This window comes from Phodopus roborovskii, unplaced genomic scaffold, assembly GCF_943737965.1.
Source record: "Phodopus roborovskii unplaced genomic scaffold, PHOROB, whole genome shotgun sequence".
Classification (NCBI taxonomy): domain Eukaryota; kingdom Metazoa; phylum Chordata; class Mammalia; order Rodentia; family Cricetidae; genus Phodopus; species Phodopus roborovskii.
In genome coordinates this window covers 3,627,725-3,655,309 of record NW_026126511.1, presented here as the reverse complement: position 1 = coordinate 3,655,309, position 27,585 = coordinate 3,627,725, and the positions used below count along the sequence as shown (strand labels likewise).

At 43.2% G+C, this 27,585-nt stretch overlaps 1 protein-coding gene across 1 annotated transcript; it reads right to left on the bottom strand.

Moving 5' to 3' along the window:
• Positions 1 to 10,402: 10,402 nt before the first annotated feature.
• Oxgr1 (oxoglutarate receptor 1) lies at positions 10,403 to 11,419 on the bottom strand. Its single transcript, XM_051195765.1, has one exon. It carries the CDS (start codon positions 11,417 to 11,419, stop codon positions 10,403 to 10,405), a length of 1,017 nt encoding a protein of 338 aa, XP_051051722.1.
• Positions 11,420 to 27,585: the final 16,166 nt, after the last annotated feature.

Genomic DNA, 27,585 nt, shown 5'->3' with positions numbered 1-27,585 from the left:
ATGCACAATTAACTGACAAACACATACAAGAGCCAGGCCTCCTGATACAGACCCGTGATCCTAGCCACTCAGGAGGCTGAGACAGAGGGTCGGCAAATCCCAGGCTTGCCTGGGCAAATTGCTGAGGCTGTGCCTAATGAGTGATATATTTGTGGCTAATACTCCATCGTGCGGTTTCTGTTTATTTTACTTCCATTCTTCTTTTCTCTTCCGGAGTTAATTTAGACTAATTGAAAGACTTTTTACTGGTTCAACAATTCATCCTTTACTATTTGCAAGTGGACAAAATTAAATTAGTTATAATCATGAGTTTGTGATGGTTCCATAGTTACTTTTTTTTTTTTTCAAAATGTTCCTCTGTCCACTTTACATCTTTGCTTGTCTGTTGGGACAGTGAACACTCGTGGTCTACACCATCTGAAGATCAGCATCTATGACTCCCTCCCTCCCCAGGCTCTAGGAAACTCCTTCTGCTTCTTTTATGCTTTCTGTGATTCAAGTCTGTTCTTTCAGAGTTTTGAAAATGCTTGGTCTTCCCACACTTACCAGTCCTAAAGATGTTTTTGCCATGTTTATTCCTTGCAAACACTACGGGAATTTTACATTCATTCCTCTGTCACTCTCCCGGGCAACTCTGAGGGTGGTGGTGGTGTGTTCTTTTTGAACTAGTGTTTTAAACCCACAGTGTAGAGACTAGCAATACTGCTTCATGCCATCCATGTGTATGGACTGTGTACAGCGCCAGTGTAAGCAGACATCATTCGAGCCACTTGGGGATTAGTATGTGCCCCTTGTTACTTATACCAGGGAAAGCAGTACTGGCAAATGTCATCCTAGATAAATCAGGATATATCATCACCCTACACGTCACAATAGGTGCTGAGACTTAGGTTGAAAGAAAGCCTAATTTTTCGGTTAGTAGAATTTTGTTGATCCCGTTTGGGGGGAAGGAGGGGGAATCTGCTACCTGCTGACTTATTTTATGATAATATTTTTTATTTAAATTTGAAACAAGCTTGTTTTTACCTGCTGACTTTTAAGTTCTCTCTTTGTGGATCATTTTATTTGTGACCAATGCAGTGAGCATTTTTAATCCATGTTTATAAAAAAATAATTACTTAGCTAGTAAGTCTAACCTAGGATGCTACCAGAAACAGAAATTTGTTCCTTTATCTCCAAAGGCAATAAGAGATTTGATGGAAAGTTCCAGATCCAGGAATGGTAAAGTTAAAAAGAGAGAGAGAGAGAGAGAGAGAGAGAGAGAGAGAGAGATGAAATGCAGGTGTTCCAAAATCTATAGAGGCTCGCCTTTGCTATGGTTCTGTGTGTGATAGCTCCCAAGATTTTGCACTATATCAGGAACATGAATAAATATGACTACACATTAGAGACATTGATATCACAGTGTATGAGCAAAAGTTAACCTGTAAGCCCCACTGATTGGACCTGATAAGAAATGCAATGAATCATGCGTTTTTTGCCCTTTTAAGCCCTTGCAAAATTAGACTTGTAGCCACTTGCTGTGAACCCAGGGGTGAACCTGGCCAGTGTTCATTTTTTTTTTCTGTCCAATATTTAATTAAAGCCTGATTCAAACAATTTGGCTCAAAATCATGAAACTGGTCTTTCTATAATATCAAGATTAACAACACGAAATTAGAGGATACAAAGAGTTGGATCAGTGATAACCCCAGTTCTGCAGGCTAAGTACCCCTAAAGGTAAACCCTCAGCTACATTGCTGCAGAAAAAGCTGGACTTTAGCACTGTTTCCATGAGCAACTCAAATGTGAAAAAGAACTTAGTAGCTGGCTCACTTTGGACTCTTTAATGTGAATTTTCCAAGTGTGCCCTGAAATTTAAAGGGAAAACAAAAAAAAAACAGTTATTTAAGCTTTGCAGTACACTGTGTGAATCAAGTACTCACAAGATGAGGTATATTGGCTCATTTTCTGTGTCAGCTTGACAAAACATAGAATCATCAGAGAGAAAGGAGCCTCAGTTGAGGGAATACCTCCATGAACTCCAGCTGTAAGGCATTTTCTCAATTAGTGATCAAAGGGGGAGGGTCCAGCCCATGGTGGGTGGTGCCATTCCTGGGCTGGTGGTTCTATAAGAAAGGAGACTGAGCAAGCTATGAGAACAAGCCAGTTAAAGGATCTCTTCCATGGCCTCCGCATCAGCTCCTACCTCTGGGGTCCTGCCCTGCTTGAGTTCCTGCTCTGCTTCCTTCTATGATGAACAGTGATATGAAAGTATAAGCTGAATAACACTTTCCTCCCCAAGTTGCTTTATGGGCATGGTATTTCAACACAGCAATAAAAACCCTAGCTAAGATAAATTGGTACCAGGAGTAGGGTATAGCTGTGATAGGCCTGACCATATTTTTGGCAGGATTGTGGGAGGATTTGGAACTTTGGGCTAGAAGAGCCATTGGATGTTTAGAGCTCTGGGGACGCTCTATGGGAACTTGGAAGGTAGGAAGGAGAGCAGGCCAGAGGATGGAGACCTGGCTTGCAAAGCCTCAGGCAGAAGTTTAAATGCTCTATCAACCATTTGTTATTTTGAATTAAGATTTTGTGGTTTTGGTTGGCTGGGGCTGAAGAATCAGCTGTGATTAACAAGATACCAAAACTACTAAAGCTAAACTTTGCTTTGCTGGGGTACTTGAGGCTGGTCAGCTGAAGCTAAGAAGTTAGCAGTGATTGGGAAAAGACCAGCATCACTGGGGTGAAAACTTCTAGGAAGTGTTTCCTGAGAGCAAAGAGAAGCTGTGTTCCAGAAGTGGCCAACGTTTTACCTCATGCTGCTGGCAGCAGGACTTGGTAATGTGTTAGCATCACCCAGATGGTACTGGTTTTGAAGGCATGGACGGGGTCATGGAGGTCAGCTGAGGCTTGGTACTGTGAAAGGCCAGGAGGGGACATTCATGAAGGTGCAGCCTCAGTGGTAGTTGAAGGCCCAGGACTGAAGAGGTCATGCAAAGAATTGAGCAGAGCCTGGTGAGAGGCAGTTGGTGATGGAGCAGTCCAATTGCAGCAGAAGACCCCAGCTCTTTGGAGATGCCAGTACCATGGGATGACCACACAAACCGAGGCAGCAATGGAGTAAAGGCAGCCAGAGCTTAGACGACAAAGTGTGTGTGCTGCAGAGGGTGAGCCAGAGAAGCAACCCAAGTGCTTTGGAGGAGTCCAGGACATCCTAAGTGGATCACAGACATCTGACAGTTGGGATGTTGATCGTGAAAGGAATCCCAGATAATTGGACATTGAGTTATTTATACTGTTGGAGTTTGATTTTGCTTGGTTCAAATTATTTTGATACCCTGCTTCATCCCTCTTAAAGAAGGCATTTATTTAATTTTGATTTTTTTTTAAAAGAGACCACAGAAAAAGAGTCAAAGTTTTAAAAGAGACAGGCTATTTTAAACAAATTTTAATGTGTTAGAATTTTGAAGACTGTGGGACTTTTAAAATTTTTTATGGTTTTATAGGGGTGAATAAGAAAGGAAGGGTTGTAGCTTAATAGTGATGTGTTTGTGTATCAAGTTAACAAGGAGTAAGTTGGTTTTGTGTGTCAACTTGACACAAGCTTGAGTCATCAGAGAGGCAGGAGCCTCAGTTGAGGAAATGCCTGTGAGAACCCGCTGTAAAACATGGGAGATTAATAGGAGAGGGACCAACCCATGAAAAATAAGTTGTAAGGTGTTATGTATGGTTTACGCTCATATGCCATCTACTATGATTATCACAGGGATAAAGATGCGAAGACTAAGCAGCTTTAAACACTGTCAGTGGTGAAGGACATTTCCAAAAGAATTCCATTCCTCCAAAAGCCTGAACTGCAAACGATACCAGAGTGGTTCCTCTGAATGCAGTCTGAAGATGATATTACCATGAGCTACCACCAGCTTCTAAGATGGCCTTTCAAAGGTCAACCAGAGTAAATGGGCAAGAGTTGGCCAGAGGCTTTGGCTCCTGAATACCACCAGCAATCAGCACAACCCTCAGTACAGAGACATGCACCATCTGATCACAGACAATCAGCAAACTGCATTTGCAGGGCCCCAGCCTTCCCTGCCCCGACTTATAGGGCTCTGACAATGTGTGTTATTATTTCTTTTAGTGGTGGTGGCATCTTATGTCCCCTGGGCTGCTTGTTTTCCTTATTTTTCTCATTTTATTTTTCTTCCCTTTGTCTTCATTTTGGAGTCCCCAATTCACTCCACTGACTTTGTTCAGTTTGCCCATGATTCTTGACCCTGTGCAGACTTCCTGACTAACTTAATATAAACCACTTGGAGTTAATATATATCCAAACCCATTAATCAATAAAAATGATAGTTATACATATGACCAGTATGTCTGAGGGAAAATATGTAGAGTAGAAGCCTACCTGAAAGCCACTCAAATCTTAGAAGAACAGATAGGTGCTTTAAAATAACAAAACCCACTTCTGGAAAGTATGGGAAGTAGATAAAGCACCTTAAAAGAAAAAAGATCCACTCAGTGAACAGAAAGAATCACCTCTGCCTGCATTCTACACACGGAACGCCACAATATTTGGAATTAAGAACTCAGTGGGTGTGTTCAGCTGCAAATATAAGACTGGATGAGGAATGGGAGACAGATGCAAAGCAAACACTCAGTAGCAACGTGTATCCTTATTCACAATTTAAGGAAATCAGACTTTTAAAAGCCTATCAGTGCATATTATGGTGCATCTCCCCCCACCCCACCCCCCAGGATCTCAGTGTTGGGAGGACCGCTCATCCTCCAAACACTTTTTACATTTCTAGCTTCACATCTTTCAGGTCCATTGCATAGCAGACAAATTGGAACTGGAAGTGAGTGTTTAGACTGTCGTGCTTCACAGCCTTGCAGTTAATTGATGTCCTGTTCCACTCCTTCTTAGAGCCACGTGGAGGAGAATTAAAACGCCCTTTACTGGTACAAGAAGATGAGAAACAAAACAACAACAAAACCCACTGAGGTGGATTTGAAGACATACACAGCAGAGATGATAAACTCCCTTTACAAGGCCATAAGCTTGGCTATTAATCCCAGAAGAAAAAGAACTTGGCCCGTAAGGGAAGGAAATATCAGATTTTCTGTCAACACTTACTCTCAGTGAACACGTTCTTGAAGAAAATTTCCCATTGCCTTTGCATCTTTTCCTTGTGCTTTCCCTAAAAGAAATGGTATCTAAATACAGTTGGGAGGGAACCGTGTGAAGAGTAGGAAAAAAACGTGTTTGATCTGAGGTTTTCTTTATAGGAAAACCACATCTAATAGAAGCAGGAAATGGTTAGTCATCTTTAAAAACCAGTTGTGGGATATTTGGACACTGTGATTGCTTTAATAAAGAGCTAAATGGCCAATAGACAGGCAGGAGAGGTAGGCGGGACTTTCAGACTTGGAGAAAGGAAGTAGGAGATGAATCTAGGCGTGAGTCGGATGCCAGCAAGACACGAAGGGAGTCGGACATACAGAAATAAAGAAAGGTTAAAAAGCCACAGGCAAAGTATAGATTAATATAAATGGGTCCATATAGGTTATAAGACCTAGTGGGACAAACCGACGCTAAGGCTGAGCTTTCTTATTCAATAAAAAGTCCCCATCATTTCTTTGTGAGCTCTCAGCCAACAACAAGGCTTGCTACAAAGAAAAAAACCACCTAGTGGATCTAGCAATAATAAGAAATCAATAAAAGTAGACATAGATCAATAAAGGCAAAGGAATCTAGACTAAAAGCGTTAGCCTGGTACATCTTGAGCCCCCTGCTTAGTTGACAATCAGACTACATCGTCTGTGATGGATAAGTCTCCCTGTAAATATGGAAAACAGAGAGAGGAAGAGAGAAAGAGAGAACGAAGGGGAAAGGGATAATAAGAGACTGTGTCTAATCTAACTTCAGACGCTGTTTACTAAATAACAAATGAAAGAGAGAAACAAGGAACTGAAACCAGATGCAGGCCCTATGATTTGGTATCTTTGTTAAATACGTAGCTATAAAGGGAGAAGAAACTGTTCATTTACTGTTTGTGTGTGGTTTGTATGAGTTTTCTCCTGCAAAGCCTGGGAAAGCCAGGAGATTCCTTATAGTCAGATTCCTAAGAACATGAACTACAGGTTGCAGGAAGCCACCACGGTGGTTCTGTGAATGAAATCATTTATATCATTTGTAAGACCAGAAGCCCTCTCAATGGCCGAGTCACCTCTACAGCCCTAAGGGAGCTTACAGTAAGAAACCACTTAAATGAAACTTAAGAGGGCCTAGACAGAGGTGCAGTGGCTAAGAGAGCTTCCTGCTGTTCCAGAAGACCTGAGTTCAGTCCTAGCATCCAATCCAGGCATTTCACAGCTGCCTGTAACTCCTGCCCCCACTCAGGAGATCCAATACCTTCCACATGAGTCACCTGTCCCCACATGAGTCACGCACGCGCGTGCGCGCACACACACACACACACACACACACACACACACACACACAAATAAATCTTTAAGAGGGGAGGCTATTCGTAGAGCTTGTAGAGCTTGTTTGTACCCTGAATTTTACATCTGGGTTGGGGACAGTAAAACATACTTTTGGAATATGGACTGGTAATTTATATATGGTCTTGAGATGGAACCCAGGACCCCGAATATGGGGTCCTGCTATTTCTCTACTCTTTATTTATTTATTTATTTATTTATTTATTTATTTATTTTTTTATTTTTATTTTGACAAGAGTCTCTATGTAGCCTTGCTTGGCCTGGAACTTGCTATGTTGTCCAGGCTAGACTCAAACTCAGAGATCCACCTGCCTCTACCTAAGCTCAAAGGTGAAAGAATTACAGATATGTACCACCATGCCCAGCTTCTACAACATACTTTTAAAACAAAGGTTTTATGTGTGTGTGTGTGTGTGTGTGTGTGTGTCTGCCCCACAAAAGACCACAAAGGAAGCATGTATAGGTTAAACTATATGTTGCCCAGAGCATGCCCTTAAATATCCTTGCAGAATCTAAATACATCAACAAATGCAGAGACAGATACAAACAGGAGTGGAAGGGCACTAGTCGCTGTGGAGTGTTTCGGGTACATTGTCATTTTGTTCCTTTCTCTAGTTTTGTGACTCTGGGCATTCCTGAGAGGTATACTCACACTCCAAGTGTGGGCGCTGCTGTGTCTTGAGGATCAGGAATACCTGTTTTCAGGATTTCCTTGGGGGCTGCTGCCTCCCGTGGTTGTACAGACATAGTCGGTTTACTTGCAGGCACACAATTTGATCTCTCTTCTTTTGTTCTTAACCTCTCTCTGCCCTTGGATGTCCGTAAGAGCCAAGGTCTTAAGGGTCCCTATCACCTGGAGAGTTTATATCACCCTTTGTCACTTTGCAGGGTGTGGCTTCAGTTCAAAAATGCAACCTCTGTCCCAAATATTTCAAAACTCTGTATGTTAGAAATAAAAATAACCCTTTATATTCAATTTAGCTTGGATCTCTGTGATATGTTCAGTCAGCAGGGCCCTGGAGGGCAGACAGCCATCGGCATCTGTGGTCCCTGGGGGAAGCAGGTCAGGTAATAGAGTGACAGAAAGCAGGACCAAGCAGCACGTTGAAGGAATAATGGAAATCATGCATGCCCTGGAGTTGAGGTCAGTTGTCCAGGGAAATAAAAATGTTAAAAATTGGAGAAAGTGGGATTAAGAAAGTGGGAATTGTGTCCCTAAGATAACAAAGTAAGATCATAGATACAGTGGGCTAATCTGCATTGGAAGAAAAATTATTTACCTTTATTTTGATGGAAAGAAAGAAAATAAAAGAAATCAACGTGTGTGTGAGAGAGAGTGTGTGTGTGTGAGTGAGTGTGTGTGTGTGTGGTGTGTATGTGTGTGGTGTGTGTGTGTCTCTGTGTGTGGTTTGTGTGTGTGTCTGTGTGAGTGTGTGTGTGTGTCTCTGTGTGTGTGGTGTGTGTGTGTCTGGTTATGTGTGGGGGGTGTCTGTGTGTGTGGTGTGTGTCTCTGTGTGTGTGTCTGTGTGAGTGTGTGTGTCTGTGTGTGTGAATCTGTGTGTGTCTGTGTGTGGGGGTGTGTGTGTATGTGTGTATGTGGTGTGTGTTTCTGGTGTGTGTGTGTGTGTGTGTGTGTGTTAAGATGGGCATGGAGGGGCAGGATTGCTTTACCTTGATGGACAAGATCTTAGAAGAAAGAGTGAAGAGGAAGGAAAAGGTTTAAAATGTCCAGGATTACAAGCAGACATCGGCTGGGTCCCACTCACGTCTTACCCTGAAAATCACCCTCATTGGGCTCTTCTGTACATTGAAAAAATGTTAAAGTGAATAACAACTTTCATGTAGCTACATGTTAGAGATGATGCAGCATCCAAGCTGGCACCACAGGGAAGAGAGGACAGGCAGAAAGCTGAGAGGTTCCAAGGCCACTGCTGGTCACTTCTCCAAGCTACGCAGTCACCAGGGAGGGCTGAGTCAGAGCTTCCACTGTTCTGAGTGTTATGGAAAAGCCTGTGAGAGACTGGCTCAAAGGTGATGGGCAACGTGGATGCTGCCATCCAGAGAAACTCACGGTTAGGACCTCAGGCCTCGTTCCTCCATATCCTGTTCCACTCGCCCGGCAGAGGACATGATGTCCCAGAAAACCCTGAAGGAGACTGGAATCTGATGGTCCCTTTCCAAACATATTCTGAAACTGATTTTCAAAAGTCTTTTTGACCTCTAACCATGGAGAAAGTAACTTTGTTGTCGATATAATAATGAATAAGTTGCATTTCCATGGGGGGGAAAATGACCACTTCCGAGAATGATTTTTTTAAAGTTTATTATTGTATCAACACAGTCATTAGGGTTTAAAATATCAAGTTCAGATATTTCTTCAAATATTTGTGCTTACTGATAATTGAGCACATGCACAATCCAAGAATAACTTTGGCTGTTTCTATAGGCATTATTTCCATTACTGTTCTTAAAGATCAAGGCAGCCACTTCTCCCAGGAAACCAAGGCCATTTTAGATTTGACGTAGACCCTACTCCTATACGATAGCTGAAAAGTGTTTCTATTGCATCGATATTCTCCTCTTCCCCCAGGACTTGTTGAAAATTACCGATAAAACTACACGTGATTTATAAATTCAACAACTGTCAAGATGGCCTCTTACAGAGAAGACATAGGGCAGAGGACATCCTTGGTGTGGTTCATCAGGAGCTATAACCCTCCATCTTTTAGTGTGGAGCTCTTATTCTGCCGGAACTCAGCACACAGGCTTTGCTGTCTGGTCAGCAGGCCCCAGGGACCTGCCTATTTATTTCTTTCTGTCCAGAGCTGGGATTCCAAGTGCATGTCACTACCCGGGGTGTTCCTGTTCAGGATCTGGGACCCAAACTCAAGCCTTCACGCTTCTACTGCAGGCCCTTTACTGACTGGGCCATCTTTCCAGTCCTCTTTCAACTACATTCTAATGTCTCCCTTCAATGTAAAGAATGAAACAGAGCCGAAAGGGAAACTCAGGACAATAAACTCAAAGGAAATTTAAAGGAAAAGAAGTTGCGAATACCTGCGGATATTTAAAATATATATATGGAAAAAGGTGCAAGTGATACTTTTGGGTAGTCTAGGATTTCAGTAAATGCAGCCCCGATGATTGAAAGATGGGAAACTGGGTATAAAAGGGTGCCCTTGGCTTTTGTTTAGTTCCAGTTTGTTTGGTGTCGGCAGCCTCACACTAAAGCCCTGGGAGGTCCAGTGCTGTTGTACAAACACCAGTATCTACAAGCAGCCATCAAGTTGGTGGCAACAGAAATTCTTCAAGGTTCATAGTTTCTAATCCTATTTATACTTTATTGATGCTCATGTGTCCCATTCTCTGGCCAACCAAAGACCTAAATATATTGCAAAGATCTCCTAAGAGCCCTGTCCTGGACCTTGGCTCATAACGACCTGAATATATTGTAGTTACTAGGCGTTCCACTGAGAGAGTACTTCTTGGTAGTTGTATACAAAGTATTGGGAGGCACTGATGGATGGATGAATGGATGGATGATGGGTGGATGGATGGATGGATATTTGATGGTTGTGTATGTGTGAATGATACGCTCCCACTAATGTGGGTGTGTGTGTGAAGGGTGCACATGTGGGTCTCAAAAACCAACCTCACACATGGGTCCTCCCCTTCTATCCTGTTGGAAACAAGGTCTCTCTGAGGTTAGTCGTCTTGTGCGGTCGACCAGCTGGCCCTTGAGCCTGTAGGAATTGTCCTGTCCGCAGTTCCATCTAACCACAGGAGCACTGGGATTCCAGGCACTTAACGCCACCCACAACTTGAGTGGTTTCTGGAGATTCTGTTTCAGATCATCTTCACACTTGCATGTCAAGAGCTTGACCCGTGGAGCATGACTAAATGGCACGACTCAAGGGTAGTTTAAGCAACTGTCTTTCTTTGCTTGTTCAAGCTCCCCACTGGCTTTGCAACTCACCATGGAGCAGAATGCCTGCTGAAAGTTGTTGCTCACCACGACATAGAGCAGCAGGTTTCCGAAGGTGTTGAGGGCAGCTAAGGGTCGAGAAACAATGTAAGCCTCGTGGATGTGACTCTCGATGGAGCAGCTGATTGAAAGCAGGCGGGATTCGATCCGAATGACCCTCAAGATGTGGAAGGGTAGAAAACATATATAGAACACTAGGAGTAGCAGGATGGTCAGCCTTCGAGCCTTCTGCTTGAAGCAGCTGTGCGTCTGAGGCCCGTGAGTCAGGGTGCTTATGATTGTTGTGTAGCAAAGCGTCACTACCACCAAGGGCAAGCAGAAAGTGGTGGCAGTCAGGACGAGGTTGTACCATTTGATAGTGGTGAGGTCATCAGAACTGGTGAGGTCAAGGCAAGCAGACCGATTGGTCCTGGGGCTTGATGTGATCAGGAAAGTCATGGGCATGACAGCTACCAAAGAAACGACCCACACCCCTGCACAGGCTACCACTGCCCACCTAGTTTTCTGAATAGAGAAACAGCTCATCGGGTGAATGATAACGACGTAGCGGAAGATGCTGAAGCAGGTGAGGAAGAGGATGCTGCTGTACAGGTTGAAGTGGAAGCCGAACCGGATGAACTTGCACATGAAATCGCCAAAGATCCAGTTTTCACCGCTCGCGTAGTAATGGATGAGGAAAGGGAGGCTGGTTAGGTAGAGCAGGTCCGTCAAGGCCAAGTTCAGCATGATGACGGTACTGCTCTTCCAGGGCCGCATCTTGAAAATGTAGATGGAGATCGCCACGGTGTTCCCTGGGAAGCCCACCAGGAAGATGATGCTGTAGATAGCGGGGAGATACTGCATCTTGAATGAGATTTGCTGCTCGTCGGTGCAGTTCCCCAAAGCAGCTACATAATCTAGGAAATTGGAATCATTGACTGGATTGCCCAGTGGCTCATTCATTGTTTCATCTTGCAAGAAAATGGGAGAGTACACTTTGGCCATGGCGGGGTCCAGTGAAAATAACCTAGCCAATCAAGGAGAGCAGAAAACATTAGTGAAGGCAGCGGCCAGATGGTAAGGATAGATCTAACATCCCAAATGTGTCACTTCTTGCTTTCTCTTTAATCTCAAAAGAAACCCCTTGGGGAAGATATTGAAGTCTAGGGGACTGACTATAAAAGCACCTAAACAACAGTAATATGACAGCTAAATTTCCATGAGAATTAAAGTACTGAGAGAAAGAGCCTTGGGAAGCTACGGAAAAGTTTGCTGCAGCTGCTGTTTAACAGATCATGGTGTGGTCACAATCGTTTTAAGAGTAGAAAGATTCAGCATTCATCAAGTCTTCCACGTACCAGCTCGATGTTGTCTCTAAACTGCTCACAACACTGCCCATGTCTCTTAGTACTTCTGATTTACAAAAGGTGCTAAAACCAGGAAAAGTTGTTCAACCTATACCTTGCTGCACAGCCAGTGACTTAGCTGGGTCCAAAACATGCTTGTGGGATTTAGATGCCATTCTGTTTCTATGTTACCAATTGTTATTTGTTAGTCTTTGTGAGAACTGCCTTGATTTACCTGAGAAAAATGAAAGAATGAAGATTTGAAAAGTAACAACATAATTTTTAAATTGTAGATTTAGGGTTGGAGAGATGTCTCCTTGGTAAAGTGCTTGCCTGTGGACCCAAGTCCAATCCCCAGAGCCCAGGTAAAGAACCCGGGCAGAGGGGCACATGTTTATCACTTCACCCTCAGAAAGCATGGGGGGATCTCTGGGGATTGCTGGCCCATCAGCCCAGCCTGCTCTGCAGCTCCAGGCCAAGGAAACACACTGTCTCAAAAAGACAAGGTTGATGGTGCTTGAGGCATGACAGCCAAGATTAACCTCTAACTTCCACATGCACAGGTGATGAATGCACACATACGACCCACGTATCCACAAACGCAGAATTAGGAAAATGAAGCTGTCATGAGTTGCAACAAGGTCAGGATTTTAGCTCTCCCAACCTAATTTCTTCAGAGACGCTTTACTGTGTGTTTTAGGGTGGGGTCAGCAGTGCAATGCACTAGTTAATAGCTTGGCCTTTAAATTCACCCTCACTAGCGAAGCCCACCTTAGTCTTTGTGCAACTGTAAGACCCTCAGCAATTCCCTTATCTCATTGGGTCTCACTCGGTAGGGAACGATTTTAACTTATATCTTCTTTCCTAAAAAAGTTTGGCAGCAAATTTAGTATAGCATTATGATTATGAAAAGAGGAGTGAGTTATTACAAGCTTATTATCTGAGTGTACATATTTTGAATGTAAAATATATCCACTTGCATATTTGTAGGGCTCCCTGATTAATCAGTCTTCCAGATCAAAGAGATGAACATACACACATGTATTAACCACGAAGCCTGAATCAGGAGATGGACAGGGAAAAATATAACTTTGCTCCAGGTAACAGAAAATATATGTATATAAGAAAAACAGTTGGTGTATATTCAGAACATAATAAGCACTCAATGAGGTTAAATGGTTAACTGTAAATCATTTGGTAGATTATAGTTCAAGGATACTGTGATCACAAAGAGACAGAAGAGGAGGCCACTACAGAAAGGTTGCTGGTGTGGGACTATTTTACCTGAACCTGGCAGGAAGGAGGATTTTTTACCAACTGAATGTCTTAGCTGGGATTTCCATTGCTGTGACAAATCACCATGACCATGGCAAATCCCAAGTGTCTTTAAATGGGGACTTATGGTTCAAAGGGTTAGAACCCATGATGTCAGAGTAAAAGAACAATGTCAAGAAATCTAAGAGCTCACACTTTGATCTACGAGTTGGAGGCAGGGGTGAGGGGCTGGGAGACTTGTGCTAGCTGGGAGGGACTCTTTGAGTCTTTTGAACACCAAATCCCTCCCCCAGTGACACACCTCCCCCAACAAGCCCACATCCCCTAGTCCTTCCCAAACACTTCAACCAATTAGGGACTAATTTTTAAACGATTCTATAGGAGTCATTATCATTCAAACCATCACACGCAGGATGCAGGAATAATGAAAATGAGACATGTCCAAAGGTACTGGGACGCAGCAGGCTTCAGGATCCTTTGCTAACTCTGCTTTCTGTTGATGTCCCTGCTATCTTGCACTAAGTTAAATCAATCAACCATTTCTTCGTGTATTGAGACGGGGCCACTTAACCACAGCAGAGCCCTCCTTGTTATCTGCTCTCATTTATACTCTCACAGGTCTTACTTAGTTCAAGGGAGAACAGAAGGCATTTTTAGATTAATTACTTCCGTTTTGTGTTCTGCTGGAGAGAGAATAGTCCAGGGAGAGAGGACTTGCTTCTGGTTAGGGCTAGGACCCAGGCAGGAGCTGACACCCCTGAGTCCCTGCACTGCCAGTGGAAAAAGAAAGGCTTCTCCTGGGGAGGAGGCTCACCCTCAATGGAGAGGTACTCATCAAACCAGCACCTGCATTCTAGTCCCTCAGTCCCCACGGGAGGTGGTCAAGAGACCTCCGACCTGCTCAGACTATTTCTGGAGAAAATATGCAAACACGGTTTGTGTAGCACCCGAAAGAACCTTACAGGATATTTCATTCTCAGTTGAGTTTGGGCTAAAAGGGAAGGGAAGGAGGATGGGGGGCGTGGAGGATGAGAGAAGGAGGAAGAGGGAGAGGAGCGGGGAGACGGGAAGAGGGGAGGGGACTGGAAGGGAGGGTTCCAGCACAAGCAGTCCGTCTGTTAATTCTTCCAATGCAGGACACAAGTCACTTCCCGTCTGCCTGACACAATGACACCCAGAGGGACTCGATAAATATTTTTTTGAATATGTTAGAGAGTAATCAGTAATGTCAGCAAAATATTTTCATGCCGAAGAGTGAGGGAGGTGGTGAATATTGCTTAAAAAAAAAAAAAAAAAAAAAACAGAACTAGGTTCGTTAATAAACTTAAAGTGAGGAACAGAATTACAACTTCTGTCCCTGCCAAGCAGCCCCCAGGTGGTGTTATGAGAACATTTTAAGCAGCAGTCGTATCAGGGAAAGGCGAGTTGCAGGTAGACACAACCACCATGGTGTTTTGAAAAACAACAGCTCAACCCGGCATTGAATGGAGACAGATTAATTGTAAGAGAAATGAGGGTTGGCTACAAAATTGAAACTCTCCCATAAAACCTCACCAAAATTATGACCTGAGTTTACAAAACATGTGTTACATTTACAACAGCACACAGAAACCAGTCCAGGCAGTGAGCCGGACGAGGAGATGCGGTTTCTTTCTTCCCCTGAGCCCAGAATCCTGCATATTCCACAGCCGGCCGTGACCCATGGTGTCTGCTCATCCACACCCTGCTGGTTAAATTCAGAGGGTACAAGCTCTGTCCTGTGCCATGAGGGTACCAAATGCAGGGCACAATTGTATGAAGGAAAACTATATTTTTGGTATCTTTTCTACCCTCTGAGATCAGTAAGACACTTTTTGAGGCTGGCTTCAGACTATGTTTTTAGGAAGACACAGTTTGGGGACCACTGTCTTCATGCCCCAGCCCTGGCCCCACAGATGGGGATTCTAGCCTGCAGTTAATGAAGGTAGTGCAGTATCCGCTGAGGGGCAGTGTTACCATTGTACCTATGCAGTATCTCTGTGCTTGCACAGACATCACGTCTGACATGCTTTCCCAGGGTGTACGCTAACTCCTCCAACCATCTCTCTCAGCCCAGGCCCCCTTCCCCTCCTACCCTGAGCTCTTCTGGTGCTGCTCCAATGTCAGATTCACAGCTGACAGTCTCCATGGAGATCTGCCTGTGGACTAGGCCGGCGAACGTCTGCTAGAGTCACCATCCGCTTCTCCCAATAGGCCTCAGAAACTCTGCTGCCAAAGAACAATTTTTAACCACACGTCTCACCACCACCACCACCACCAATGTATGACATGGAGAAGTTGCCATCCTCCGTAAGCCTAGAAGGATCTTTCTCCTTAATGCTCCTTGATGTTTCTATGATCTCCCTTCAGTTCTAAACTTTCTCCTCTAGAGGCTGTAAAACTTGTCAGTTTGATGGAACCGAAAGCTGTGGTTTTAGTTATTTGGTCTTTGAGAGACTCAAACTAAATACGTACACATTTTTCCTCAGGGGAAAGAAAATATACTTATGCATGCCATTTGTAGGGTTGGAGATAGCTTCATGCTAGTTAGCTAAATTAATAATGGAACAAGAGGGGGCAGCAAGAGGGAAAAAGCTGTTAGCCCCTTAGAAGAGGGACATGGACAGGGTATTGGCGGAGCAGACACCAAGTCCAGAACCACACAGTGCTAAGCTTGGGGTGTACCCTGGAGTGATCAGTGGGAATTAGAGATGAACTTTTCCCCAAGATCCTACCTTTCCTTGTACAAAGTATAGGGGGTGATGGTAGTGATGAACTTGTCTAAGCTTCTTGAAGATAAATCTGGCAGTTTTATCTGTTACGGTTTCGGTGACCCCTTATCCCCTCCCTGTCCCCTGCCAGCATCCTGAATGCTCCAGATGCCTTCAAGGCAGTTACTTTGGAAGAGCTTGTCTCTGCCGCCCCTTGTGTGTAACATGTGAGACCCCAGTGCAAAGTAGTTGTAACCTGGACCTGGATGCAATTTTGACAATAGCGTGGAGCCTGAAGCAACCCTGCAGGTGATGGTTAAGCAGTACATGGCATGTGCACATGATGGCATGTGTTTGGGCCTTAAAAAACAAAGAACCAGCACATTACAACATGGTGAAAGTCAGCTGGTCATGAAACGAGAAACACTGCCTAATTCTGCTGTTCAAGGCGCCCCAGAGTTCACACACATAGAGGTAGACAGTCCAGAGGTGGTTTTCTGTGGCTGGGGGAGGGGGAGGAGGGACAGGGGGTTACAAATGGATTAGCAGGACAGAGTTTCAGTTTTGCAAGATGAAAAAAACTACAGAACAGTGTGGGTTAATGACCACAGCTAAGCCATTTATTATTTTTCCCCCAGAGGGCCGAGGTTAAATTTTATGTTGTATGTATTTTATCATCACAATGAAAACAATGTTTCTAAAGCACACTGGTGTGGTATTATCCATCAAAGGATATTGAAAATTAGAGACATCCAGTATGCAGGCTCATGTAAAACAATACAGCGGGCCTCCGTTCTTACGATACACATGTTCTGAAGGCATCTGGGCTATTTCGAATTGCTTTATCAAACAACAATGCCCTGTAATCCAGTACTCTAAACTGGTCCCATCCACAAGACAATCACAGTAAGTAAGCTACTTGTCAGTGATTGTCAAGGATTTAAAAAATAATTCTATAATGTTTATAAATATTACTTCTTACTATAACTCAAAATTCCCAAACTATCCTATTGCTTTGCAGGGGAAAAGAATTAACACAAATTGAAGGAGAAAATTGTTATTTCTGTATCTTAAAAAAAAAATTCACAAAACCGTATTACTCTTTTAGACTAGATACAAAGCTTTGGACTGAAGGATTAACGTGAAGGATTTATGTGAGAGTAGACTCCAACTCCTATTTAAAATTGGTCTCTTGCCCTCATTTGGAGTGCACACTGGTCTCAAAATGAAGCCACCAGTGGTGCAGGATTCCATCGCTCACCCTCATAGGCGTGTAGGAGCCGAGGTGTCACCTGTCACGTGCCGGCTGCAATTGCTCATGGAAGGAGGTCACGGGCTTATATCTCCAAGACGATCAATAGGCTCCAACCTCTCTAATGAGAGAGAGCAAGAGCACCATCGTGCCCTCTGTCCCCCAAACTGCAGAAAAGGCAGAGTGAAGTAACCTTCTCTCAAGGGTCATTGATTATCACTCTGAGCTTGGTGTGGGACGAACAGAGACTAATCCATGAGAAATAGTCTTAGCCTTTATTCAGTTAAGAGAAGATGCTTGCAAGGGTAAGTGCCCTGTACCACTGCGGGTTCATTTTAACAAGAGTTCACCCTAAATCACTCTAAATCAAGGAAAGAGACCAATTTTGAAGAGGAGCTGGAATCTACACTCACATAAATCCTCCACGTTGATTGTGTTCACCTGTTCTGCTTGTCTGTCCTTTAGTTGTTACTACTCAACTTTTGTTTTTACTCCTTGCATGACAGAATAGGTCACTTGTTCTCATTATGGATGGTCTTGAGCCACCATGTGGTTGCTGGGAATTGAACTCAGCACCTCTGGAAGAGCAGCCAAGTGCTCTTAACCACTGGACCATCTCTCCAGCCCAATACCCAACTTTTATGTGACCTTCAAACACATTTCCAGTGTACCATCTATGACAGGCCATTTGTGTCTTTCTCTATGTTTACGTAGCCTTTGCTGTGTTTGATTGAGAAGAAATACTCTCAGGAGATGATTTGTCATGATCTAAGGAAAAGGATTAGTACTTACTAATATGTTTTTAGTGGACACTAAGTGAAAATGTACTGATTAAAAAATTAAGTGTTCTTCAATCTACTGTACAGCATACCAGGGAATAAGTTTGCCCTTTGTGAGGGCTTCCAGATTTCTATGATATTTCTTAAACTAGGATGGAAAAGTTAGAAAATAAGGCCTGAGTTTAGGTTGGAAAGCTGTTCAACCAGTTGGGAAGAGTATTCTCTGTTCAAAAATTCTCGAATCCACCTAGGAAAGCAGGTGGTTGGACAAGTCATTCTGTATAATAATTGTTTTTCATTTGCTGAGATAAAATGCTATGACCAATGCACTTTATAGAAGGAAGGGTTAATCTGGGTCCTATGGTCCCTGGGGTTATAGTCTGTGATGGCAGAGCAAAGGAAGTCTGTAGAAAGCAATGACAGCCAGCTGAGTGGTCAAGGCCCACATCTGGAGACACACTGGAGATGGCTGGAGGATTTTGAATTCTCAATTCCACTCAATGTGATATATTTCTTCTAATAAAATCATGCTTGAGACTTATGGGGGGGCATCTCATTTAAACCACCACACCCTCAGAGGGCAATTCCAGACTAAATGAACCTTAGATGTCAGAGTCTAATGGGAGATTAGTGATTTGTGTCTTTAAAAAGTAGGTATGCTGTTGCTATACGTTGTGAATCACTTCCTATGGCTCCCTGTCATGTGCTGACATTTAAATGCATCTGAACTGATACATCTTTGTAGACGGTTCTTAATTACAGAAAGGGGGTTCCTACAGACAACTCGGGGGATGCTGGGAGAGGACTCTATTTGATTGTTCGCCTCTGAAGCAGGGAGGGGAGAGAAAAGGGAAGAGATCATGAACAGGGATACGGAGGACTGGAATGAGCCCTGAGGACCTCCGTGCAGGAACTCTCTTGCCACACATCTCCTGGTCTCAGCAGCTTTCCATATCATGGGGGAAATTCTACAACCCCTTCATGGCCCCAAAGCCAGAACCAAGTGGCCAGTTCAGCTGCTCACTTGGGGAGGAGCCTGTCTTCTTTAAGTCATATTTACGTCAGCTTTAATACACTGTTGTGTATTAAAAGGCTCAGGCCTTTTCCCTTTCCCCCCAGCACAGAAAGAAAATTGTGGCAGACATGTGGAGGTATACAGAGAGAAGCAAGACAGCAGAGTTCATCAAGACACTGAGCCCTGTGCTTTTTCAACGCCGGTTCTGTTTGGACAGCTCTTCCTTCCCAGGCTCCCTTTCAGGCATATCATTTCCTTAAACTTTAATAAAATACAGTATGTTTTCCCAGAAGCCCCCTTTTCCTCTTCCAAATATTTAATTTACTTGAAATCTTTGCCAAAACTGTAGCATTTAGTTGGTTTTAAACTTCTGTAATCGTTTTAAACTCAAAAAATTAATTTTATGGACTTGGGTCTTTCCCATCGAGCAAGACTGAGGAGACCCTTCATAGTTTCCCCCTTGCACATTGCACAGCGTCTCAAATAAGCATGGTAGGAGTTGTACAGCACCCTTCATCCCCGTGGACTAGGATGCTCATGATAAGTACGGTCATGACAGCAGGGCTTGCTGGGTTGTTGATGTCTCCTCATGGAAGGAGAGGAGGGAGTCACTGGACCCTTGCCTGAGTGTCCAGCCACTCATCTCAGTCACTCACTCTAACTGCACATGGCGTCTGGGTCTCTGGGAGAAGGCAGACTGCATGAGTGGAGAGCTCCATCTGCCCGGCTGTGGGAAAGCCATCGTAAGTGCTGGGTGCAGACTTTCTAGGTGATTGCTTTGTGGTCACCCATGCTTGGTGAGATTATTGGATTTACTTACCCAGGGGCAACTTTGGTTGATATCAAGCTTGTGATATTTTTTTATTGGGATCTTAGTTGTGGGTAGACATTGCCCAGAGAGAAAATATTTACAATGACATGCAACAACAATCACCTTTTGTTATTAGGAAATAACTAGAAATTGCAATCTTATTCTTTCTTTGTCTTTAGCATAAAACTCTTCAGGTGTTATTGATGGACATCAAACTGCTTCCTCTGACCTATGCCCAATAAAAATATATAGAAAGAAATTGGAAGCCACTTAATATGGCTTAATAATTATACATTTTTTTCTTACTTTTCTTTTTCTTTGTTTTTTTTTTCTTTTTCTTTTTCTTTCTTTTTCTTTTTTCTTTTTTTTTTTTCTTTTCTTTTTTTTTTTTTTAGACAGGGTTTCTCTGTATTGCTTTTGGAGCCTGCTCTGAAACTAGCTCTGTAGTCCAGGTTGGCCTTGAACTATCAAAGATCTGCCTGCCTCTGCCTCCTGAGTTCTGGGATTGAAGACGTGCACCACCAATGTCCTGCTAATAGTTATAGTTTTTTAAAAGATTACTTTGTTAAATAAAAGAAATTTAGCCAGTTGTAGTGGAGCATGCCTTTAATCCCAGCACTCAGAAGACAGAGGCAAGTGGATCTCTGTAAGGTCAAGGCATGTTTGGTCTGCAAAGTGAATTCCAGGGAGGTAGGACTGTTTCACAGAGAAACCCTGTCTTGAAAAAAATAATAAAAATAAAATAAATATAGAAGTAATTTAACAGAATAAAAAATGAAATTGGATACTGGAGGTCTAGCCCAGTAGTAGGCAACTTGCCTAGTAAGTACTGGGCCTTCGGCTCAATTCAAGTATGAGAAAACAAGAAAAAAATGGAGAAGAGAGGAAGAGGAGGAGGAAGAAGAGGGAAAACGAAGGAGAGAGGGAAGGGAGGAGGGAGTGAGGGAGGGAAAAAGGAGGGAGGAAACATTAAATCAACACATTCAATTCAAATGATGAAGAACTTGCGTGGAATAAGCCAAAGCCGGTTTCTGAAGTGAGCCGAATGAAGAGTAAGATGGGAATGCTACAAATTGCTGGGAAAGATGAAGTAAGTAAAAATGTTGCTTATGGCTGACATGCTTAAAAGAAAGAAGTTAAAGAAACCTAACTATTCCCCTGTGGAGAGGGCAATCAAAAGGCTCATAGACGTGGGGAGCCTGGAGAGGGTCAGTTAAAAGACGAAGGGTAGGAAACAGCGGGAAGAGAAGTGTGAGTCCTGAATCAGAGGCTGTGTGTCCAAATCCTGACACACGCCCCTCTAACTCTCACGAAACATGGGTGTTCTACAACTACCTGAAACAACAGGTGAAGCTTGATAGCATGTAAATCACATGCACAGATCACGTGCACAGACGTGGATGTTCTAAGACTGCCTTAAACAGCAAGTGAAGCTTGATAGCATGTAAATCACATGCACAGATCATGTGCACAGACGTGGCTGTTCTAAGACTGCCTTAAACAGCAAGTGAAGCTTCACTGCAGGTAGCTAGCATCCATAGCACAGGACCATCACTAGGTCAGGATCACACAGAATGCATAGAGTTTATACATTAAGACAGGAGAGGAAGGTGAAGGAAGGTTTGCAAGAAAGGAGACATTTCCAATCCAGAGATGCTTTGTCCTCACAAAATATCAATGTGAGAATTAGCTGAGAAGTTTTGGAAAATATCAAATGCTTAGATCCCTGCAGAAATCCATTTGATAAAAATCTTTGAAGGTGGGAGTGATCTAAATATTTGCTATCAGTCAACCAGCTATCATAATTGACAGGCTGAGTTGAAAAAAAAAAAAGATCAAATGAACTACATATTATAGATTTACACACTTTAGAGACTACTGGTGCCAAACACTGACAAATGTAAAGGCATTATGTTGAGCACAAGAAGCCAGAAGCAAAGGAGCCTCATACAGTGGGATTCCATCTCAGTTCTGTCACCGGGTAGGGTGAGGGGATGACCTGGGAAGTTAAAAATGAGCACACTGGTCACTCCTGGGAAAGGACAGCAGTTGACCAGGAGGGACAAGAGAAAACTTTCTAGGTTGACATAAACATCTTATGGCTTGATCATGGTACGAATTACTCAGAAAAAAAAAATTACAGTTGTCATTGTTCATTGTACCAGGTGCTTAATCTGTGTACTTACTGAATATAATTATACAATGATTAAAAATTAATTAACTCCGAGGAAGACTTGAATTAATTGGGATGGGAAGTGAACGATGTCCTGGGATTTCTATAAGCCTTCCAGGTAGGTATATAGAGGTTCAAGAAACTACTAGACTAAATCATCTGCAGAGGCTGAGTGAGTCAGAGTGAGAAAGGAAACTTGCAAGAACTGATAAAGGTTTGGAAACAGAAAGTGAGGTTAAACAGGTAGAACTTTGTCTCTTGAGGCGTAATTGTGGATTGTAGGCCTCAGAGAACGCCGTGGTGCATTCCTACACTGTCTACAGACCTACAGAATAAAGTCTAGGGATCTGTATATCAATGATTCCCTCTGTTCATTCCCCTACTCTAACATTAGGGAACGTCCAGAGGAAAGGGCTCACCTGAGTGTCAAAGCCTAGCCTGTCAGCAGAGGGAAGGAAATCAATGGAGGGAGACTCACAGACTATGAGGGCAACTATAATTTTGAGCAAAGACAGAGGTTGATGAAAATCAGCCACTCACATGGCAACCAGACAGACAAATGTCCACATCAAGCTGAGGAGATGATGTCCAGCTATAACGAGTAGACAAAACAGCTTGAGAAATCAAAAGGAAGAAGTAGCTTGGAGTATGAGGTCAATGCGTGGATGGATGTGTGCCTTTTGGACAGCCTCCAGTGCTTTTCAAAGATGATTACTTTGAAATGGGCCAAAAATAGATGGGCAGATCGGCAGTTTTCATGGGAAAAATTACCAAACTGTTACACGTCCAAGTAGAACTCAACATGTACTGGAGATGGGCCTTGAGGAGGGTTTAGACAAGTGAAAGTGATTTTTAAGGAAGAAATATCAGAACCAGGTATGATGGTACACACTTTTAATCCCAGCACTAGGGAGGCAGGTACAAGTGGATCTCTGTGAGTTTGAGGTCAGTCTCGTCTACATAGTGTGTTCCTGGATAGCCATAGCCACATAGGGAGACCTTTTCTGAGATAGATAGATAGATAGATAGATAGATAGATAGATAGATAGGTAGGTAGGTAGGTAGGTAGGTAGGTAGATAGATAGATAGATAGATAGATAGATAGATAGATTTTGATACAACATTGGTTTATTCAAAACCACAGAATCTTAAAATTAAGAAAATGTTTTCCTGAAACATTTCAAAATAAAATCCATTTAGAAGACAAGTAGGATGGGCAAGTTCTAAACACTGCAATGGAAGCTTGAAGAGAGACTAATCCTCTCTCACATCATCCTGGCACTAAGAACCAAACTTTCAAGAAACTGGAAGGAATCCGTTCCTATCAACAGCTTCACTGTAGCCTGGTACAACCTGAGGGGGAGGGAAGCCAGCATGGAGCCTTAGACCTGGATTCACAGGAACTGTGACATCCGGATGCTGGTGGCCTGTTCCTTAGCAACAGGAAGAGCTTGGGCCAGGCATCTGGATCTAGTTATGTAGACCCTCAGGAGACCCAGGAGGTGAAACTGGAGAACAACAGGCCATCTCAAATGTGCTCAGCGCTTCGATGTCTACCAGAATGCATGTTAGGCATGTTCTTAATTCAAATATTCTATGGGCAATTTCCACCGAGGAGCAAGAACGCCCTAGGAAATGAAGAAAGGAACTGTGATCTGCTGTTATCTTGAAGACAACTTTTCATAATTAACACTTTCATAATATACTTTCATTACTTACACTTTGAGTGATAAATTACAGTTGCACTTGGTTGTCAAGTTTATTGTTTTCTGGTGCTCTAGTTAAGTTTTTTTTATACTTGTTTTCTTTTTTAAATGTTTGAAACATAACAGTCATTTTAGACATGAATGATCTGGGTTACTTAAACCTAGTTTAATGGAAAAGGAACAAATTCAAAAGCCAGTGCTAAGTCTCCTACATAGGAAGCTTGACAAACACTGGCATCTGTCTTCTGTTGCCTCTGGACTGCTCCTCTCTACCCATCGACACACCAGACATTGACCGATGTTCATCCACCTCCATATTTCCTTTGCCAAGGTACACAGAGAGTGATGTGTGGCTTTTGTGGGCTCCAAATGACTTCACAAGATGGCAAAGGCGAAGGCGAGTCAAAGAAAGCAGTGCTAGCCACACCCTAGCTTCTGAAGCCCCATTTATCCTATCACTATAGCAACAGACCATCAGACATCAGATACACTTCTGCTCTGTGTGACGCTCCATGCTTCAGATTTCCGTGTAGAACAATCAGTGTTTGTCGTATTTTCTCAGTAGCCAACGCCTACCACATAGTCTTCACCTAACACTGAAATCAGAATTGTTGACAGAGAGTCTGCCTCTCTCTCTACCACACTGGCCTCCTTGCGGAACACAGGGTCAATATAGGCTGTCGACGTGTACTTCTCTGCCCTGCGCTCAGTCTGGGCATCATGGGTGTCACCATCGTCACTTGCTTTCCTTCCCTCACTCCCACATTTGGAATTTTAAAAAATGCCTTAGAAACATACAGAACCTGCCCTGAGATTTCTCTGTTGCCGAATTTTCAATCTCTTGCCTTTGACCTTTTGGATGGCTTCCATGATTAATTTTTTTTTCCCAGGGCTGTGTTGACATAACAGGACACTCCAACAACCTATTAACCTTTGCGAAATCAAAGTTGAAATCTGTCTTGAGTAAGAAACCCAAAATAGTTTTCAACTAGCCTGGAGATTATGAACATTGAACTGGACAAGTCCAACTCCGTGATGGACAGGGTTTGGATGTGGAGGAGCAGATGTGAACATAAGAAGACAGACCTAGGAAGTCATCTAACTCAGAAGTAAAGATAACAGCGTACTCGATCTCCAAGCAGTTTGCCTGGGTGCCTTTTTGCAGAAAAATTAAATAAATAAAAACACAAGTAATTTAATTACAGTAGCTGTTCATGCTTTCCCTGACTTCTCACACAATTTTCCAGAGCCTGCCCCTGTTTTTGCTTTTTATACTGACGTATGATTGTTAATTATAATCGTTAGGATGTTTATTGCTCCCTCCCTCATTGCATCTGATTGGTATTTCATTAAGTTGGAACTTTTAAGAGACATTCTTTTTAATTGTAAATCCTGCTTTGATCCAATTATGAGTTTAAGTGAATGCAGACATTTGTTAAATTCTCATGACTGTGTAGTGATAATTGAAGACACAGTGCGCACTCCATTTGGCTAAGCTGCGCTCTGAGAACACTGACTCACTCACTCACATATGCCCCATTTCCAAAGGTGGTTTATTTCTGGCCACTGCAAACCTCCCTCACCCTTCCTCCCTTGCCAGAGCAGTCTGGAGACCTGTGGTCTCAGAAGTCCTTCCAGCGTGGGGACCTAGGCTTTCAATCCTACTTTATTCTTAACTAAGGGCAAACGGGTCACCAAATCTCCAAGCGTTATTCTTTGAAGAAGCAAATCCCTGTTCGTTGCTGTATTATACACTTGCTTTAAAAAGGTTACGCTGGCACTCTGTTCCCTTGGAGTTGCTTTCAAGCCTGATTTTCTGTAGTCTGGATGGTTCTGTCGCCATGATTCTCAGTTTGGGAGGACTGCAGAGGTGAGTGTGTGGAGGTGGAAGGGGGTGTGTCAAGGGTGCCCCCCTGAAAACCAAACTCCCAGACCAACTACGATGAGAGAGTAATTCCAGGGGAAGCGTGGTTTGTGATGTTAGGCTCCCTGGGCTTTCGGTCACTCTCCCGTCAAAAGAGCTGAACTCTGGATGGTGCTCTTTTCTGACATTAAACCTGGGTGCTCTCTCCTTCACCATGGACTTGTGCGCTTACTTAGGCCTTGAGCAAGGTCAGATAGACGACTGCAAAATGAGATTGCGAGCTCTTAGATTAAAAACATCAGGAGAAACACGCCTCCGTAGAATTAAATGTAAAACTTCCCCCCTTCTCCACAGTCTGTCTTGGTGTTTATCATTGTCTGTCTTTCCCCATTTTAGTTCGCTCTGTGTCATTCTAAGTTATAGAAAAGTTAACATTCTAAATTATTAGCCTTCTGTTGTGCTGTGGTGTCTTTAAATGCAAATGTGAGAGCATTTACTTAATTTACAGGAGTTATTCTCAAAATTATACAAGCCCTATTTCTTTTTCTCAGGGTGTGTGTGTGTGTGTGTGTTGCATTCCTATGGGCATTTGCACATATATATTTGTGAGCAGTTGCATGTAAATATATGACTACATATATATACATACATGTGGAGGCCTGACCTCAGATTTGACCCTTATCGGTGCTATCTATACCCCTCCTTTGACGCAGAGTTTCCTGTTGGCCTAAAGCTCGCCAACTGGGCTCCACTACCATTCTAGAGAGCTCTAGGGATCCTCTACCTCTCTGGTATTACAAGCATGCACTCCACCTAGCCCTTTCTGGATTCTAGGGAATCTAACTCAGGTCCTTGAGCTTGTCAAGTAAGCATGTAACCGGCCCTGATCCCATCACAAGTCTTATTCCAAATCCTATGCATGAAGGCTTCGTTTGCGTTCACCAAAACAATGAAAAAGCTATGCAAAATTAACTCAAACTTTTTTTTCTTCTACTTATTTTCCTTATCTGCATCTTTGGCTCATTGAGTAGTAAAGAAAATCTGGAAGGGACGTGTGCTACAGATTGCTATGCTGTCCCCTTCCCTCCTGCTCCGACATCAAAGGCCTATCCTGTGAGGCAACATGCAAGAAGCTGCAAATATGGATCACAGGGATTCCTTAGGATGACATCAGCTTCATTCTTTATTCGAAGAAAACCCTGGGTCACACTGAAAACAGAGCTCGTAGGGGCTGGCAATGTACCTCTCACCTCAAGTATCTACCCAGAAACTGCTTTTTTTGGGGTCTCCTTGAACTCCAGAGCATTGTGGCATCAGAGTGCTTAGCTCACAGGGCACAGCGGGTGCCCCTGGAGAACAGGGCTTCCAAGAGAGGGCTAGATACGCACAGGGCACATACGGGCTCTCTCCATTCATGTTCCACTGTCCGACCGCATTTCACTTACAAACCTAAGATGGCATCGTCTAGAATTTCCACACCACAGTGTCAGAACATTAAATCAAGCAAAGAACCCTTTTAATGGTAGTGCTACGGGCTCAGGTTGCACAACCATTAAATTAGCCCTAGGCTTGAGTTAGGAAATCATATGTTTCACTGATTCAGGTTCAGTCTGAGTGAATCTGTCAAAATTAAGCTCATTTTCACAAATGTTAATTGGGGAAGGCATTTATTTCACTGCTTCAAAAGTTATAGAACATAAAAGACATAAAAATTGTTTCTCTTTGAGGCTGGTTCCCTGACTTAGGTGACAGAATGACCTGAAAAGCTTTGACCTATTTGGGTGACTACTGGCTTTTAGTATAAGCATCTGTCTCGGGGATGGCACACAAAAAAGCAGACATACTATTGGCTACTTTACTGTAGCCAACGTCTTGCATGGTTGATGAGTGTTTAGGATCTATGGCAAATGTAGCTGTGCATCAAGCTGGACTTCATCTGTAGTGGGTGGCTCTCCACTCAGAGGGAGTTAGCACAGTTAATTATGACCTGAAATATAAAAGCCCCCACAGGTGAAGTGGGGTGAGTCTGTGACAAAGGGGAGTTGTACAGAGCTTCTGTCACACCACGTATGTATATACACACAGAGGCAGGGTCTCGCATGGTCCAGCCTGCCATTGAACCCCTCTGTATCAGTGACAGATGTGAGTTACTGGTCCTTATTCCTCAGTCCCTGGAGTT

Coding starts and splice junctions, on each gene's coding strand:
- Oxgr1 (XM_051195765.1), bottom strand. CDS start 11,419: ATGAATGAGCCACTGGGCAATCCAGTCAATGATTCCAATTTCCTAGAT.